At 41.8% G+C, this 19,244-nt stretch overlaps 1 protein-coding gene across 3 annotated transcripts in view; it reads right to left on the bottom strand.

The window, feature by feature from the left end:
• Positions 1-19,244, bottom strand: part of MGAT4B (alpha-1,3-mannosyl-glycoprotein 4-beta-N-acetylglucosaminyltransferase B) — a 95,861-nt gene that overhangs the window by 10,700 nt on the left and 65,917 nt on the right. For all 3 annotated transcript variants that reach the window (XR_007243940.1, XM_048489841.1, XM_048489840.1), the window contains exons 5-11: positions 15,080-15,126; positions 11,313-11,426; positions 8,828-8,903; positions 7,977-8,091; positions 6,371-6,501; positions 5,893-6,000; positions 1,667-1,860 (exon numbers count right to left, since the gene is read on the bottom strand). Coding sequence is in view for 2 of the 3 variants with exons in the window: in XM_048489841.1 (XP_048345798.1) it covers positions 1,667-1,860; positions 5,893-6,000; positions 6,371-6,501; positions 7,977-8,091; positions 8,828-8,903; positions 11,313-11,426; positions 15,080-15,126 (785 nt within the window). In the remaining variant the exon portion in view is untranslated. The remainder of the gene's footprint in view (positions 1-1,666; positions 1,861-5,892; positions 6,001-6,370; positions 6,502-7,976; positions 8,092-8,827; positions 8,904-11,312; positions 11,427-15,079; positions 15,127-19,244) is intronic.

Here is a 19,244-nt window from a genome sequence, read left to right as displayed (position 1 = left end):
AAATCCATCAAAGACCTAGGTCCTGTGGCTGGGACAAGGGGGGCCAGACTGCGGATTCCAACCATCAATATTGGATGGTGAAGTTTTAACACCTGCCTCTGCCGTAAAGAGCCTGGGTGTGATCCTGGAACCCTCCCTATCTATGCAGGTCCAGGTCACACATACTGCCAGGGCAGCCTTTTGGCATCTTTATCAGGCAGGCAGTTGGTCCCCTATCTGTCCCTTACAGACCTGACCACAGCGATTCATGCAACAGTCACCTCCATGCTAGATTACTGTAACTTGGTCTATGCTAGTTTATACTTAAGACTTCTCCAGAAATTGCACCTGGTCCACATGCAGCTGCAAGAGTGCTTAGTAGAACACCAGTGAGGGAACATATTAGATCTGTGCTCTAAAGGCTGCACTGGTTGCCAGTTGCATTCTGGATCATTTCATTTTAAGGTCTTGAGTGGTCTGGGACCATCATATATTCAGGACTGAATCTCCCCATACCATCCACAGAGCACCCTTTGATCCTCTGACAGCAATCTACTGGGGGTCCCCGGCCCCATGGACATTCGGCTAGGTTCCCCTCTTGGTGGTATATTTGGTCATTGACTGTAAATAAAGTATTCTACTCTATTCTATTCTCTTGGTGGACATCAGGGCACTGCAGGATGTTAGTCAATTCTGCAGCGTCTGTAATTATTTATTATTATTATTATTTATTACGTTTGTATACCGCCCTCTTCCGAAGGGCTCAGGGTGGTGAACACAGAGTATACAGTCAGAGCACAAAGTAAAATCAACAAACAACCAGGAATAATTAAATTATGGCTCTGTACATATTAAAACTAAACCCCGTTAAAACACAGCATTCTAATTACAAACAAAATAGATGGCATCCCACATCCTAAACCCCTTAAGAGGGGGGGACGGCAGGGTCTACTGATGTTATGAAGAAGGGGGGGGGGGCAATCAGCAGCCGGCCTCCCCAAAAGCGCGGTGGACTCAGGACTGAAGTTTTCTGCCAGGCTTACAACTGAATACACTAGTCCCAAATTGCAACATTTTGGCCAAATCTACACCCCCTCCTTTCTCACCTATAAGATTCAAAATCTTTAAGAAATTCTGGTGAGAGCGAGACTAATATGTAGGCATGGTGTGGTTAAATCTCCATGTGTTTATTTTTGTACACTGGAGGATTTTAATCTATTAATGTATTAATATGTAATGATATTATTGTTTTTAAATATGTGTTAGCAGCCCTGGCCGAGGAGGGTGGGATATTAAGTCAAATAAAATAAATAAAAATATTACTCCAACTCTGAAAAAGTCACAATGGCTGCCCAATCAATTTCATTATTTGCACAATCGACAGAAGCAGCCTTACTTCAACATGTCTGTTTAATTAAAACCTTTCTGTTACTTTAAATCTCACTGTTGATGCGCTGGCAGCTGTGTTTCCCTGTTATTTTTATTGTTAACTGCTCTATGCAATGAAGAGGTGGAATGAAAAGGCAGGTGGGCAGCAGCAAGAGAACAGAATATAACCTTCATGCAGTTCATTTCAGATTAACTTTGTTCTAGTGCAGGGGAGAGGGGTTGAAGAAATAAGGAGTGACTTTCAAAAGTCAAGCAGATCTTTGCCATCCTGCTCTCCTGCAAAACCCTGCACACTCACCGTTCAATGCGTAGCGGCTTAAAGAAGCGGAAACGTATGAAGTCACCCGAGGTAGGGGTAAAAGCCCAAAAGAAATCTTCTCTCATATATGCTTTCTCCAAGGTGAAGTGCTGGTAGGTTTTCAGGCTAGTGCTCACCTCTGCAGGAGGGTTGACATGTTCTTTCCTAAGAGCTTGCTTTCCAAAATCTTTGTCCTCAATATACATAAAACATAAAAGCAAAACAATTTTATTTAAAACATCCAACCCAACTTTCATGGAAATGTTCCACTTCTGATGCATTGGGAGAATGTTTAAATAAGAGGCATATTTCTCCCCCCCCCCCCCCAGCTCCCTTTTTTTATCATATACTCTCTGTCCTATATCCACGGCCAATATCACCACTCATCCTTATTGATTACATACAAAGCTTTCTTTTTGGTTCTTCCTCTCCTTTGCTCCCCACACAGACTCTGCTGCCACATCATGTCGCTTCTCCCTGTGCAACAGAAACTACCTGTTTTCCTTTGTACCATCATGATGATTAAAGACCACCTGAAAGCGCCTCCTTGACAGTCTTGTCTGTGTGCCAAGTACATACAGCAATGACACTTAAAGGGGAACTCTTGGTAGCTAGCATACAGCAGAGAACCTTATTTCTCCTACAAGTCTATCAAAGCTGGATCCAACTACCAGGGTTAGGAATGATGCATGATTTTAATTTAACAGGGAAAGTGGGGGGTGGGGGGGTGGATGTATTTTATTTTTCACCTATTATTGCCTGCTTAAAAGGGGGGCAAGGGATAGAGATCAACATGAAATAAAAATTCCTTCAAAAATTAGGTCTGTTCTGCTCAATTTTAGTTTGCTTAAAGAGACAGCATTTTTTAAGATAATCCCCTCCCAGAAATAGCCCTCCAAAATCTTAACATAAGCCCTCCACATAATAATATTAGTAGAGCTTCCTCAAGCAGCACAAGGTTTAAACAGATTGCAATGGCTCAGACTTCAAGTCAGGGATTCATATGGATCCCCTGCCCTCCACTCAGTATCATTTTCTGAAACACACTGTGACTCTGAGGCTTTAAAAGCAGCTGCATCACATAGCTAGGGAATGTTTCCTAGCTGCTATTAATCAAGAGTCCGTACCTGCAATGCTCCAATTCCCTTGCCTCCTGACCCAGCACCTCCCCTTTTCTTCCAAACCATTTAAAATTTCTTCCAGTGAAGCATCTACTCCCTCTGTGCAGAACAGCACACCTGACCTCCTTCCTCCAGGGAATATACCTGCATCAGAAGAGCCTGCTTTTTCAACCTGAACTGCTGCACAAATTTGAAAACCCATTACATTTCTCATACAAATCCATTTGATATCCCAAGATGCAGCTTGTGTGGGCTTACACACAGCATCTGCCTACAGGTTCACTAATCAAGCACAGACTGTATCTGGCACACAATGTCGTATCCACTGAATGCTGAGCTTAAAGCAAAAGACTGTTTCAAGCCCTTGTGAGAAGGGAGAGATCTCTGAAAATATGTTGCCTTTCCTTGAAGAGGACTCAGAAAACAAAATACAGGATTTAAAACAACCAGCAACCAAAGAGTGAGCTAGAATACCTCTCCTTATTTTATACCAATTCTTATTTTATTTATTATAGATTTCTTTCTTTCTTTCTTTCTTTCTTTCTTTCTTTCTTTCTTTCTTTCTTTCTTTCTTTCTTTCTTTCTTTCTTTCTTTCTTTCTTTCCCTCCCTCCCTCCCTCCCTCCCTCCCTCCCTCCCTCCCAAAAAGGCCCTGGCCCTGGTTGAGGGCAGCCAGATATTATTTGGGCCAGGGATCGCCAACTAGTTGTTATCTATAGAGCAAAGTGCTCTTTTGGGCAAGTACTTGGAGAGGCAGTCTCACAGATACAAAGTTCTCAGATCACTCAGGGCTTTAAAGATTAACACAAAACCTTCAATCTAATTTGGTACTCCACTGGTAACCAATGCAGCTGGGAGAACTACACTAATGTGCTCCTGCCAGTGTCCCAGTGAGAAGCCTTGCAGCTGCATTTTGAGCCAGTGGAAGTTTCCTAACCAGTTTCAAAAGTAGTCAAGAACAGAGCAACTTACAATAGTCCAGCCTAGAGGTGACCATTGCATGGATCACTGTCGCTAGGTCAGGGAGTGACAAGTGAGGGGCCAGTAACCTGGCTTGGAATAAATGCCAGTTTGCCCACATTTGTGACCTGAGCCTCCATAGATAAAGATGCATTGAGTATCATACTCAAACTCTTGGTGGTCAGCAAAGTTTATGCCATTGTAAGCTGCCCTGAACCCTTTGGGGGTAGGGAAGGATATAACGAATGAACGAGCAAACGAACGAACGAACGAACGAACGAACTAACTAACTAACCAACCAACCAACTACTGTATTGCCAGCTGCAGATCAGGAGCTGAATGGCCAGGCCCAGTGTATGGGAAGTGAGTGTCTAGTAATTGCTGCAGAGCCAGTCCCCAGCAAGTCCTCCTCCATCAGAGACAGGGCTTTTGCAGGGCTATGGGCCTCCAAGTGCTTCCCAGGCATTAGTTGACAGAAACCAAGGCTTAGAAGGCTCAGAAATAAGGCTGGGTTACCTAGCTCAGTGGGGATTCTTTTTTTAGAGCTACAGGAGTTCCTATTATTTTGGAGAGCTGTAATCACCAATACATTTTTAAAATATTTTAAATGTTTCTGAAAACCTAGGACCTCTTTGAGGTATGTACAGAAATTTCCCCCATCTGTCCCAGGATCTGCTTCATGGATCTATAGAGGATCTATCAGATCATTATCTGATGGCTACGATACTTTTAAGTAATTACTGGTAGATTCAGACAGATTTTTAGAAAAGGAGTTTTAAGTAATTACTGTAATGTGCATTGTTTTAACTGAAGTTGTTTTAACCTGAGAGTGTAAATCACCCTGAGCCTTTTAGGGGAGGGTGATGAAGAAATATAATAATAATAAATAATACACATTTCAGATTAGTGCAGGACAAAGACAAGATATAATGTTTTCTGCTTTTATCCCTTCTTCATGAGGACTAGGAACATTTTCTGACCATTGCTCATTATTTATAATTCACTAATCCTCCCTACCCCCAAAGGGGCAATTTGGGCACCACAGGAGAGATTAATGCATGACTTATTTATGCTCCTTTTAGCATCACCAGAGCAGAAAAATTGCTGGAATACTCCTCTCCTCCTTTCACCAGAAAAAGACAGATCAACCCCAGAGACCATTATGACAATCTCCTATTGACTGATGAAAGAGGTGCTGGTGGAATAAGGTAGAAGGGGCATCTGGATGAAGGAGTTAGTCTTTGTTCCCTACTACAGGCACCAAACTAATCTGATTTTGATTCACATAAATAGGGTTTCATTTGCAAGAAATCTATTGAGGGTTCTTTTTCATCAACCTAACAAAAACTTGCTTATAGGCAGGGCATTAATGCAGCAGAGAAGGAGGAACACATTCACACACTCACAGGGAGAGAGGAATTTTAATAAGGTGACTTTTATTAAGTATAAATTCGTGGGTTTTGAAGCCAAAGCCACTGCCTTTCCACTCTGGAAAGGTACACTCTGGAAAGGTTCTCAAAACTGTGAATTTGTGTCTGCAGAGACAAGATGCCTCTTCTTCATGGCAAAAATATTATAAATTAAACATAAGTATCTGTGCACAGATTATATAGAAAAACCTGCACCTCTCCCCTTCAAAGACTCATGCAAACCCTTCCTAATTTCATGTGTGTACATGCATGCACACACACAAACACAAAATTCAGTATGACGAAGGGCATTTAGATGTAAAAGCCAGTGCTTTAAATTCTACACATGTAGTCAACAACTTTATGCAAGGCAAGATTATGCAGATGATTGGTTCTTAGTGGCATGTACTGAGTTTAATGGGGTGAAATATTTATCCACTCTAGGTGCTGTCTTCAGCAAAAGGATGGGAGACACTGGGAGTGATCCTAAGCAAGTCTATATAGAATCAAATCTCACTGTATTCAAAAGGACTTACTCCCAGGAAAATGTACTTAGGATTTCAGTCATTATGGGAGGGGAAAGGAATGGAATTCTTCATCCTGCCCTGCCTGCCCCATTTCTGCAGGGAACACTTTATAGAAACTTTGACTAATCAAAGACATAACCAAGTTTTCCTTTTTGCCCTTTCCTCGTATGCACATTTTGAGTTTCCAAGGCTGTGATCTCACAGACTCACTTTTAGCTTCTGTATTTTGCCAGCCAGGGAGGAGTGCGTTCCCACATGTTGGAACAGTGAGGGCTTGAAGCGGATCCTCAGGTTTGCTTTCTGTCTATCACAATGTTTCTGAAACAATAAAAAGCAGAAAATGAACTCAAGTATAGGAGGAGAAGGCTTAAAATAGAATACTATACTATTCCAGTATAGGAGGAGAAGGCTTAAAATAGAAAAAGAAGATGACCAACCATTTTCAGTGTGGTTTCTCAGCAGAAACACTGGTTTCTCAACTACAGTTATTTACATTGTTGCTGTTATGAATAGCTGCTGGATATCTTCATTCAGCAAAGCACCAGAGCAATTATTAGCAATAGTACTGTGGAAATGCCCAGAACAAACTTTTGACCATTCCAAGTGTGTGTTTTTGGTAGATGTCATGAAAGACCCATCTTCATTACAATGGCGTGAGACAGTTTCCTGTAACAGGGATTTGACTTACTGCATCTTTCTCTGGATTGCAGACTTTCACCCAAAGAATGTGATCAAGCAGCCAATCAATGGGCTTGTCCTTGTAGAACATGAGTATAAATTCCACGATCAGACTGAGATCCAGTGACTTAAACATCTTTCCTGAAACAATTTTTAAATAGAGAAGACAAAAGATAAGCAGAATCACACAATTCACAAATTCACTAGATAAACAGGACAGGAAGATCTTCCTTACTCTCAATTAATGAACCGAAAGGCACAGTTAGAGCAACCATACGCTATTGCAGTCCTGAAACCAGCTCCAGATTCAAAAAGACCAATAGTTGCCATCTCAACAGCTTCACTATACCCGAGATACCAGCCTTGGAGCCAGAAACACATTCTGAGGCACAGGTGAATTCTCACAGGAGCTCAGGCTGTATAATTAAGTCTCTGCATTTTCTAGAGAAAGGGCTTTACAACTATGGAGTACATCTGCTCAGTCACAAAATAATATGGAACTGGTCCATCTTCCACCACCTTTGAAACCAACAAGTGAAATGGTAGGTGAATGGCCTTTGATAACATTTTAGTAAGGCATCAAAGGTCAAAAATATTAGCCAGAACCAAAATGGAATATGGCTGTGCAGCAGCCACAACTGGTAGACTACTTTTAAGGTCTTTTTAAAAAGCAACACACAGTGCTGCTCATGAAACAGTTCTGTGTGAATGTTTCGTAGTTCAGGTGCACTGGACTTCTTCCAGATTCCATCCAACTGGCTGATGGCCAACTGAGTGGCAGAAAGGGTTACTTTTTTTCAATTTAGCTGTAATCACTGAAGCATTACAGTAGTTTAGCACCTATGTTTCCCCGACAAGTATGTACAAGAACTGCCCACTACTCTCAAACTGTAATAAGAGTCTTTTAAGATGCCTGACCTGTTTAACAAGCTACATCAATAAATCATTAATGTCACATAAAAAGCAAAGATGGCTTGCATTGTTGCATGCTCCATGGGTTGGCTCCTAACTTACATTAGCAGAAATTGATCTTTCCTACCTTCTCCTTCCTGCAGCTGCCTTCTGCATGCCTCCAAAAGCCTCAGCTGAGAGTTGGGGACCTTCCTAAGAATGTAACATTTGGCACCAAACCAAGGGGATCAAGAAAAATCCTCCTTCCCTCCTCCAAGAGTAGAGTAGCCAAGCAGAACATACTTGGAGCCAAGTGTTCTCTGCTCATGTAATTGGAGGGGGGAGGGGACTATATCCCCAATTCTCCTTTCTTTCTGCAGTTTCCTCAACACATGCTAGATTTTTCAAAAGTTTTATCCCTATCTACCCCAGAGGCATCCCTATCTACCCCACAGGTATGGAGCATCCAAGAACTACTGAGGAAAGAGCTGATTTGGGGACATCCTTCATGTATGTCCTGAGTTGTACCAAAAGAATAAAGAAACCAACACATGTTTATCTGTTTAGTTTTCTGTCAAAAGGTAAATTATTAAAAACTTTTTTGACATTTCCTGCCCTAGCAAGCTATGTTTGGCATGTGCTTTAGCACCATATCTTTGATCAGACTGTTCCTCTAAAGAAGGTGTATCTAATGATGGGTATTTGTGAGAAAGAGTATCTTTTACCAATAAACCCAAGCTGAGAGAACTCCAGGATCATCCATTCTTCAGAGGGCTGCTGCAGAGCGAAGTTCTTCATTGTGCTGAGATAGTTTGGTTTGGCTACAATATCATCTTCCAGCTACAAAACAAACAAAGGAAACATCAATGCTCAGAACAGAACACATACACTACTGAACAAAAACACTGACTTCGAACTTGCATTTAGTGATGAAGAAAGAAGGTGCTTCTGAACAAAGGAAAAGACTTTATTATGGAAAGCAAAAGCCTCCACTTCCATTAGCTTCTTAATCTTTTTAAGCAAAGCAAAATAAGTAAGATTACATCAGTCAAGGTAAAGTAACTGCAGAACATACTATTATTAATTAAATAATCAAACAGGACAGAAGTTTGTCTAGCTACTTTATATAGGCAAACATTGTAAATAGGTCCTGTTAATTATAAAAGATGACACCCACAACATGGGACTGACAGCAGTATTAGCTCTACTCTTTCAAATCCACAAGGCATTAAAGCTGGTAAACTTGGTTTCTGAGCAACTAACTTGCAACAGTCTTCAGAAGGTTAATATAATATTTCTTTCTCCATATAAATCTAAGCAGTTTTCATGTTGCCAACAAATGCAGGAGTCCCAAAGGACATTTCAAGTCTAACTTCAGAAAGATGGAGTCATTATTCAGTCTTCCTGAAGTGGTGCCCATAAGATCCTAATCAAAATAAAGGGACTAAAAATGCTCTAAACCAAATGCCTTCTTCCCCAATTTTGTGTGTTTTGTTTAAAGATCCACAGACAATACTTCATGTTTGCAGCAGCACTAATAATATTAAATACATACTTTGGCCAATGTTAAACTTACCTGCACATAGTAAATGCCTTTGGATTGTGCATACATCATTAAAAAGCAGTAATCTAGATTCTGCTTTGTCCTCCACCTATAAAACAAAGAAGAACTACAACTATATACAAAGCTGAAAGATGCTACATTGCAGTTAGGCGACGTTTTCTTTCTTTGGAGCAACAATACAAATTCCACAGAATATTCATAATCAAGAATTTTTGAATTCTGACCCCACAAAAGTTACAGTGTATATACTGGGTTCTGTAACTTTGTTGAACCTATAAACACTCGTGGAATTTTCAGAATGAGTAGTAGGTACCACAACAAAATCACTGTTGAGGGTGGGAGGTAATCACAAAATGGTTGTCATGGCTCCTGGATCCAAAATGTTGTAAGGTTCCTCAAAATGTTAGAAAGATCCATGCCAAGCTTCTTTCTATGACAGTAAAAGCTGTTTCCATATTGATAAGAACATAAGAACAAACCAGCTGGATCAGTCCAGAGTCCATCTAGTCCAGCTCTCTGCTACTCGCAGTGGCCCACCAGGTGCCATTGGGAGCTTACATGAAGGATGTGAAAGCAATGGCCTTCTGCAGCTGTTGCTCCTGAGCACCTGGACTGTTAAGGCATTTGCAATCTCAGATCAAAGAGGATCAAGATTGGTAGCCATAAATCGACTTCTCCTCCATAAATCTGTCCAAGCCCCTTTTAAAGCTAAGTATGTCTCCATACTTCATGGAGACATAATGGTGATGGTTCCTGGGCTCTTGGGCTCTTCTGAAGTACCTCCAACTCCACACAAGTGGAGAATAGCCTGAATTACTTCTTTTCCTTTTGAGAAGAAATGTTGTGGGAAGAAACAAATGGCTCCAAGAAATACATTGACAGATGCTATAGGTACCTTACTGGGGTCACTGGTATATATGTTCATTAGGCCATCTAGGTGAGTTTAAGGCAGTGGTGCTCACCCTCATCTCACAGAGAGCCACAGTCACAATTACCAGCAATCAAAAAAGCCAAATGAATACTGCAGGACAACCCACCAAGCACTCAAAAAGAATAATATAAGATATAACTATTACTCTTGTATATAACTATAACAGTTTAAATGACTGGAATACTTCTGCACAGGCAGGATAGTCTCTCCCCACCATTGCTGGACTTTAGAGAGCCCTTGTGTATCTGGAGTAAGTGAAAGGGCTTCCCCCTCAACCTTCCCCCTTTCTCCTCAGTGTGAGGCATAGCAGGCTGGCTGAGAGAGTGAGATTGACAAGGTGCTCACAGGAGGATGAGATGACTGTGGAGTACAGGAAATACACCCCTTCAAAAAATAATGGTCACCTTGCTCTTTTCCTGGGTAGCTGTTGTGGTGGTTCTGCTCTCTTTTCACTGCAGCGAGTTTGCTGTCTGCCTAGCAGTTTCCCCAATGCTGAGATGAGAACCCAGAGGCTGTAGGGAAGGGTGGGGTAGGGTAGGGTGGGGTGGGGTGGGGCCAACACCCCTCTCTCCCTTCCCCCACAGAGTGGATAGGCCATGACCAGATGCTGGACCCCCTCTCCCTTTCTCCTCCCAGGGTGTGTGGGCCATGACCAAATGCTGAGTCTCCTCCCTCCCTTGGGTGGGTGGGCCATGACCAGATGCTGGACCCCCTCCTCCTCCCGGGGTGGGTGGGCCACAACCAGATGACAGGCTCCTTCCCCCCAGAGGAAGAAGATAGGACAGTTGTAGAGGACAAGACCTTTACTTCCATCCCAAGAATGATGTGCATAGCTCAGCATACCCATCCTTCAGTTGTTTCAAAGTAGGAACCATCTGTCAACCACATGACCTACTGTGCAATGATCTTGCTCACTTTTCTGGAACATGAGAAGGGTACTACACTATGGAAGAGTCATGGATAGCATGTCAAACAGCCACATGTGGCCTGAATCACTGGGTATCCATGCTTTAAGATGTACACTACTCACAGCAGAAATAAAACAGAAAAGGACATCCTTGGAATATTTTATTGCACGTTTATGTATATTATTTGACACTGTCTTAATCACTTCAGAAAAAGCAGCAAATAAATACATTAAAGAAATAAAGAATTCCCCAAAATGTAAATGATTTCCTCAAGTAGAATGTGCATTTTTTTAAGAGACAAAGAAATACAGGATGGTTGTTGTGGGTTTTCTGGGCTTCACAGAGGGAAGTCTGTTACACACTGCGTCTCTCCATGATACACCTCTGAAGATGCCAGCCACAGATGCAGGCGAAACATTAGGAACAAGATCTACCAGACCATGGCCACAAACCCTGGAAAACCCACAACAACCAGTTGAATCTGGCCATGAAAACCTTCGACAATACATTAAACACAGGACGGTTATTTAAACTACAGAAAGCCAACAAGAAGTCACTTTTTCCCCACATATTTTTGTTTCCTTCTAAGTTTAAAGCTCATGAAACAAAACAAAAATTCAGAATGGTATAAAAAACTAGTCATGTCCTCAAATATTACCTGACTCTCTCCTTGGGGTCACCGAAAGATTCTCGAAGACGTGAAAAGTCTGGATAAAAATGTGGAGAAGGGGAAATGACTTCTAAAAGACCAGAATGTATTTCGTTGGGGAACCTAAAAAAGAGAAAACACAGAGGTAGCCAATTGTCTTAAAAAGGAAAATGCAATCAAACACAAATGTTTAATAGTTTAAAATCACAGTATACCACAGGGCCAGACAACACTAAAAGAATTGGACAGAGGCTCCAGAGGAGCAAGTGCACTTTCAGATTTGGTTTTAAACAGAACGACATCAGCGGGGGCATTTGTTCCTATTTCCCAAATGCCTCCCTGTTAATATTCTCAAAGCAGTTGAAGATAGATTTTTCAATAGGCCCTGTATTTCTTTCTGTATGCATTGCCTTTGAAAGATGCTCAAGGAAGACTTTTAAAAATGTTCTTCTTTGTGGATTACACACCAAATGTTCTCATGTGCAAAATAGATCTGAATATAAAATTAGCTCTGTTTTCTAGTTGATACTATTCCATCATATTATAACATTTCAGGGACAAACTAAATAACATAAGTGATATGAGTAACACTGAGGAACTAAGATTCCTAAGGAGAACAATATCTGATTCAGCTTGAAAGCATGGCAAGGGAGCAGGAAGAAAGACTAGGCAGAGGCGACGCTGGGCCAAACTGTGCCCAGGGCAGATTCTATGTTTTCCAACACCACCACCACCACCCTGGCCCCGGCCCCAGCCCCCCAGCCCTCCCATTTACCTTAGTTCAGACTGAAAAAGTTCAGCTAAAAAAGTTCAGGCCTGTTCAGTTCAGGCTGAAAAAAGCCTTGGTGGGAACTACACTACCCAGGACACCTTGGGGCTCACAAGGTCTCCTGGGTAGTGTAGTTCCCACCAGGGCCCTCTTCAGGCTGCTCTTCAGCCTGAAAAAGTTCAGGCTGAAGAGCAGCCTGAAGAGGGCCCTGGTGGGAACTAAGGTAGGTGGAGGGGCATGCAAAGGGTGGGAACTAAGGTAGGTGGAGGGGCATGCAAAGGGGTGCAGGGATGCCATGGAGAGAAAGGGGTCAGGGTGATTTTCCACATCCCCCTCAGGCATGCATCCGGTGCAACGTGCCCCCACCCCCTCGTAGCTCCACTACTGAGAGTAGGCCATGGAGTAATGGATTTAAACTGATTCAGAAAGCTGGGGAGCAAGGTTTTGAGAAGCATAAGTTTCTTTGAGATGACTCAATATGTGGGTTCTGACAAATCACAATATTTCTGGTTGAAAAAAAAATCCCAATCACCACCACCACCAGGCAGATTGGCTGGATATAGTGGGCAGTACTCTCTGATGTGCATGTTGGGGCTATTTTTTTAAAAACTACCTATTAGTTTTTGCCATGTAGTGTACCTGCTCCCTTAAAAATTTCTAGGTTTAACTTGCCAAAAAGCATGGCAGCTAATCAATTTAACTTCCCTATTAAATTGCTTCTAGTTGTCTATACACACACACACATATTGAAAGAGGGCAAGTTGGGTTGTTGGTTTTGTTTTGTTTTGCAAAGGAAGCAGTTCATTAATCCAATACTGTCTTACAGAGATTCTGTCAGTGTCTTTGCTATTACTACTCCTTAAAGCACATATCTTTTGGTTTGCTTACTGTGCTAGTTTCTTCTGTCATGTCAGACCAACTTCAATATTCTGTTTTCTTGGACATATTAAAGTAGGGTTTCCTATTCTTATTGAGCCTAAGCATCTTCCTATGATACAGTCACCTGTTCCTGAATGGGTGCTCCAAACAGACACTAAAAACTTCCTGGATTGTTCTGAACCACTCCCATGAGGTACAGGAAAGCCAAGACTGGATCTTTACTTTGGGGAAGGAGAAGCAAATCAACACCAAGAAAGCAACAACTGGATGCCATGTCGGGGATTACTGCATTTAAGGGCTATCCATCATTATCACAAGAGTTTCATTTTGTTTAACTATATTTTTCACTTTATCCATCAACATCACTCTCTTCCATCCCTGTTTTTGTTTAATCCAAAGGCCAAACAAGTGTTTTGTTGAACTGAAATGTTTGCTCATTATTTTGTGCCACTTGAGTTGTTCCTAATGAAGGACTTTGGTCCAAAACAATTAACCTGTAATTTTTATCTTTCACGTGTATGTACATATAATCACAGTGCTCTTTCCTATGACATGATTTTAAAGTATCTGAACAGTATACTTGTTGACAGAGTTTGATTACAGACAATGTCATCCTTAGCCCTGTAGTCAACCTTACCCCTCTAATTCAAGTGCTTACCAAAAAACAACAGTTATTCAGGAACAAAAATAACTGCTGTCTGTGTTCAACCTCATTAAAAAAAAATAAAAACATGATTTCCTGTTGACAACCTTATCTGCTATTAAATTAATCTTCTTTCTGCAATATTTGAACTGTGAACACAGTTCCGTTTTACACAGAAGCAACTACTTTTTCCTCAAAAATATGTCAGCTAAGGATTGTACATCTCTACTTCCTGTACTTTTCACACACACACTTCTCCCCTTACATTTCTGCCTATTCAATTTAAGAGATAAAGAATGCAGTTTTGGTGGGGGGAAATCAAGTCACTAAATTGGATGAAGAAAAGGGGTGGCACTTGGCCGGGGCACTTAGACAATGTCTGCTGATTTTATCAAGGTCTATTACACAATAACACACATTATCTTCTGTTAACTGTGCCTTGTTGCCAAGGGCCAAAAGGCAACATGGAGAACTGCTTGACTTCACATGACTAAACACAAGCTCTGAACTCCTTCTCTGCACTCAAAACACAATAGTCCCCACTTCAGCTATTAAAGAAGCCATTTCTCATCACCTGTACAGTGGGGGCTGCAGAATTTGAGCTATTAGGTCACACCATCCTTTTTCCAAGTCTTGATCTTAGCGGATGCTATTAATAGGCAGCATGCAGAATGCAGGAGCAGTAATGAAGATGGGTCGGGCTTCTAACATTACCATTATCTTCTAAATCTTCTGTCCTCAGAGCTCTGATGCTGCTAATTCTTGCCCGCTGTCTCTTACAAGCTTGCAAATAATTAAAAACAACCCACAAGAGTCTCCTTTCCAAATCCGTAAGAGCGGGGGAACGCAGAGCAACTGATTGATGAGAAAACCCTGACACTGCAAAGCTCCACAATAGAAATTAACAGTTAAGCTCACATGGAGCTCTGGAGAAATCAGAGCTGTAGAACTGGGGTGGGATGGAGAGAGACCTAAAGTTGTAAAGTCGTTCTGGGAGGGGATGTTGATGTCAGCCAGAATGGGAATAAACCCAGAAGCCTGTATTTGACTTTAATCTGGACTGAGGTCAGCGCTGCCTAATTACCGCCCCTTTCCATGCTGTGAGCAGACGGCTGGATATTGTAAATCTAAGTCGGCAGTATCTGCCACACAGTCTACCAGCAGCATAAGTACAAACCACATGCCACAGAAGAACATTCAGCTGCTCTAAATAATCAGTCCCTGACAAGCCAATGAAACAGAGGGGAAAATAAATGGATGCCATAATTGGTTTAATGGTTGATGCAGCCTCACAGTCATATTTAACAGGCAAGGAAGAAACTGAGGTTAGTCTGGATGAAAGTTTGATGCATAAACCTTAGCTTTCATAACAAGTCCTGTATTCTAAAATTCAACATTAAAACAAAATATTTTGTTTTTCCATTAAAAGAAAACCAAAGTATCTGTCCTACAATGAATTTGACATTACAGAAGAAAATGGCTTACTGGTTTTTTATATTTTCTGCCACTCCTGTTGTGTACTGTGGATCTGTCTGAAAAGGAAAAATAAACTGTGTGAAATAACAGCCACACCCTGGTTGAAAAAACACATTAGCACATACACTCTGCATCTCAAAAAAGTAATCTCTAGTAATATTACTATGGCAGTCATCTAGATTATTATCATATCTTGACAAAGGCTAGTCAATATTCTGCATTTTTAAATCCTGTTTTAGAATGCTGTAGCTTTGTCATACCCCTCAGAAATATCCTCCACAGCTTAAAACTGCTTCATAGTACAACCCTTTTTTCCTTTTTGCTCTAGGACAACTATTTTTATATTATAAATATACATTCTTGCTTCCCAGGCTTTTCAATATCATAGCACTTTGGACTATTTCAGTTCCTATATATCTTGTGTCTTTAGGCACTCCAGAACTCTGAACAACATGGCTTATTTGATTACTGGTGAATAAGTTTATGATTGACATTTCATTATAACCAGCCTTTCGTTTGTTACCCATCATGGGTGTATCAGTAAAGTGTCATCAAGTTGCAGATGACTTAGGACAACCCAGTAGGGTTTTTAAGGCAAGAGACTAACAGAGGAGGTTTGCCACTGCCTTTCTCTGCATAATGACCAAGGTATTTTCCTTGATGGTGTCCCAGCCAAATACTAGCCAGGACCAACCCTGCTTGACTTCTGAAATTTGACCTGGGTCACCCAGGTCAGGCCCACCAATCTTAAGCTATTGTTATTATTTATTTTCTTCATTTATGCCCCTCCTTTCTTTCCAATGGAGACCCAAAGCAGCTTATACTATTCTCCTCTCCTCCATTTAAACTTCAAAACAAATCCATGAGGTGAGTTAGTCTTAGACTATGTGTGAGACCCAAGGTCACCTTGTTAGTTTCCACAGCAGAGAGGGAATTCAAACCTGGGTATCCCAGATCCTAGTCTGAAACTCTAACCACTACAGCCCACTCGTTTTTGAGGAGCGGCTGCTGTTGAACAGTAGCAAGTAGCCTATCATGCAAAGATGTATATGCTAGTTGTTGCCAGGGAGGACTCCACTGAGTCCCCCCATACAACCCAGGAAAGGTCCCTGGCTGCTCTCCCTGCTTTTCACTAACATGGTAACTTTCAAACGAAGTGTGAATTATTGGCAGAATTGTTCTAGCTGTTCAGCATTGGCTAATGAGGGCATCCATTTCTCAAAACTACAGGTGTTCCTTTTATCATTTGGGGATTTTAAAAACATTTATGCATGAAATATCTGGCTTTAAGTATCCTCAAATTTGCTGGGTTGAAAATTAGATATATTGTTGATATTGTTATGGTGAGAGACACAGAGTCATCAAAGGACAATGTGAGCTAGAGTTAGTGTTAGACTGCACCTAAATCCTTGATTGTCACAAGATCCACTATGTGGCCCTGGGCCAGTCACTCAGTCCCATCGACCACATAGGGCAGTGATGGTGAACCTGTTAGAGACTGAGTGCCTAAGCTGCAACCCAAAACCCACTTATTTATCACAAAGTGCCAACACAGCAATTTAACCCGAATACTGAAGTTTTGGTTTAGAATAAACAGGTGGCTCCGAGGTGTGCGTTACTCGGGAGTAAGCTTGATGGTAGACAGTGGCTGTGATTCGAAGCAACCGGCAATGCTTTGAATGGGTGAATCACGACCCTAGGAGGGTTAACTCAGAAGCAAGCCTCATTGCCAGCAACTGAGCTTACTCCCAGGTAAAGGATCGTGCTTTAGTTCTTCCCATGAATATCAGTGGGGTTTAACAGTGGGGTTTTGCTTCCCCAAAACTAGGTCTTAGGTTTAATGCTAATAATCTTCCTGAATTAACTACACTATTATCACACTGGGGGCCTGGTGGGGGAAGGGGGAGGGGTGTGAGGGGAGAGGGAAGTAAAATTTTCGCTTTCCGAAACCCAATAACCCCCCACCACAAAATAGAAGTAAAAAGGCAGTCAAGGAAGGCAATTCTAAGCAAGAATCCTAAGCGAGGGGTGGGATAACTTCAGGAAAGATGGTGGAGCAGCCATCTGATCTGCGTTTTTTCCTTCACATGTCATCACAGCACTTGACTTCCCACAAAAATGCAACAGGAACAGAAAAATAAAAGCAGTTCTAGCAAAGACCTTGGTGTGTTTTTTAAAAAATCCTAAATGCATCTCAGTTACTCCTCCGTAGGCTTGATCTGCCCAGGCAATCGGCAAAAAACTTGGGTCTGAGTGTTTCCCAGGTGTTTGGAAAGGAACATTTTGTTTGTTCAACCCCTCGAGCAGCAGCAGCCAGCCTGCACCTGCAGCTCTGCCCTGCACTGCTCCAATGCCTCTGCCCACTCCTCTGCCTCCGCCCCACCCCCTCAAACAGGGGTCAGCCTGCTTTAGCCTCCAGCAAGTCCCACGTGCTGCTCTGCACTGCTCTAGCATCTCCATCTCCTCTGCCCCCCCCCTCAGGCACAGGCACCAGGCCCGCCATCCTAGTCTTCCCTGCTCGTCGCAGTGCGCACACGTTATGGCCAGTGGCCCAGGCCAGCCTAGATGTGCTGGGATGGGAATTGCCCCCCCCCCCCCCCATGACGGTAACTCCCCTGTACTGCATTGCACGCGTCGACAGAGAGGGCTCTGAAATTGCCACCCTCTGGCACGGGGCAAGTATGCCATAGGTTCGCCACCACTGTCATAGGGTTACACTGCGGATATAATGGATGAGGAAAAATCTACATACACCATCTTGCAGGAACAGAGGCATTAAAATGTACTAAAATAAATACACAACAATGTCTCATCATGCAGATCAGGTAATGTGTAGACCAGACTTTAAAAGGGGGGAGCAGTTTGAATTAAGAATGGTATCACATTAATACTATTTATTTTCCTTCTATGGATAGTATATCATGATATATATTGTTAGAAGTTCCTGGGATATTATACCAAAATTGTTCTAGCTGGGACTATTTGTCTCCACATCTAAAGTCTTCAGTAACATACTTTGAAAAAAAGAAAATTTTTATTGATCTATTTCATTTAAAGGGAAGGTAGAACAATAGTTTTTCTCAAAAAAGAAACAAGAAAATTGGCAAAGAAAACTCAGTTATCCATATAATATCTGAAAAATATACACACAAACTATTTACAGTGAACTATCTCTTTATAATTCTCATAAAAGATTCAGAGATAGGTTATAATAGAAAACAGAAACATTAAATGCCTTGCCTGAACTCAGTCACACCAATCAGGCCCCCTAAGGACTGCTTAACATATCCCCTTTTCAACTGAATTTGACCTTCACATCATAGCAAGCACATCGGCATTAATGCAAAGGGCAATCTTACTGTAGAGTGTCTTCTCTACAGTAAGAGGTTGATGCATGCAGCAGCTTCCTAACCTATGCATTAAATGACACAGCATGACTTATTATGCTTTTCATACTTTATTGCAAACATACTTTTCCTTGCAAAACTCCCCAAACATGTGAAGCAGCCTTCTGCTAAGCAAATGATTGTTGTTTCATGAGCAGCAGACATTAGGTCTGTAAAATGCCTTTCTTCTGATTAGCTGCAAGGAGTTCCCCAAAAATGCAGAGTCAAAAATCTCTCAGCAATAACATATCACTGAAGGCTCTTTTCCTCCTCAAAGGATTTTTAGAAAGAAAGAAAGCTTCAGGCCCACAATAAAAAAGCCAAAGAAGGGGTGCCACGGAGAGGGGGAAAGCCATGAAACTCTCAAGATAAAATGCAACTGTCATAAATTAATTGACATTTTAATCTAGAATTCAAGAGCTTGTTTGGATGAGGGGTATTAGAGTAGAAAAATGGATAGCCCTGAGTTTAAGCCAAGCCATTCTTGGGGTGCCGAGCAGGTGGTGGCAGCAAATGCATATAAGCCTGTGAGGACATGCCAATTTGTGCCAGGCTTCTTTTTAAAACAATTCAGTCAACAGCTGCCTAACATTCTGTAAGACCAAAGGTCAACAAGCTGAATGCAATTTAAATTAAAGAGGTGTACACAACTGCCATCTTGGCAACAGCCACTCAGCCTTCTGCTAACGTATTGACCCTCCACAGTTGAGTGCACCCAAGCATTGTTTCACTTTGGATACAACCTGCTGGGCCCCACAGGGGCGATGTGCCTGATGATCCTTGTCGGA

Source organism: Sphaerodactylus townsendi, linkage group LG03, assembly GCF_021028975.2.
Source record: "Sphaerodactylus townsendi isolate TG3544 linkage group LG03, MPM_Stown_v2.3, whole genome shotgun sequence".
Classification (NCBI taxonomy): domain Eukaryota; kingdom Metazoa; phylum Chordata; class Lepidosauria; order Squamata; family Sphaerodactylidae; genus Sphaerodactylus; species Sphaerodactylus townsendi.
Note: the sequence above shows the minus strand (reverse complement) of the source record. Positions and strands in the feature narration are given on the sequence as shown.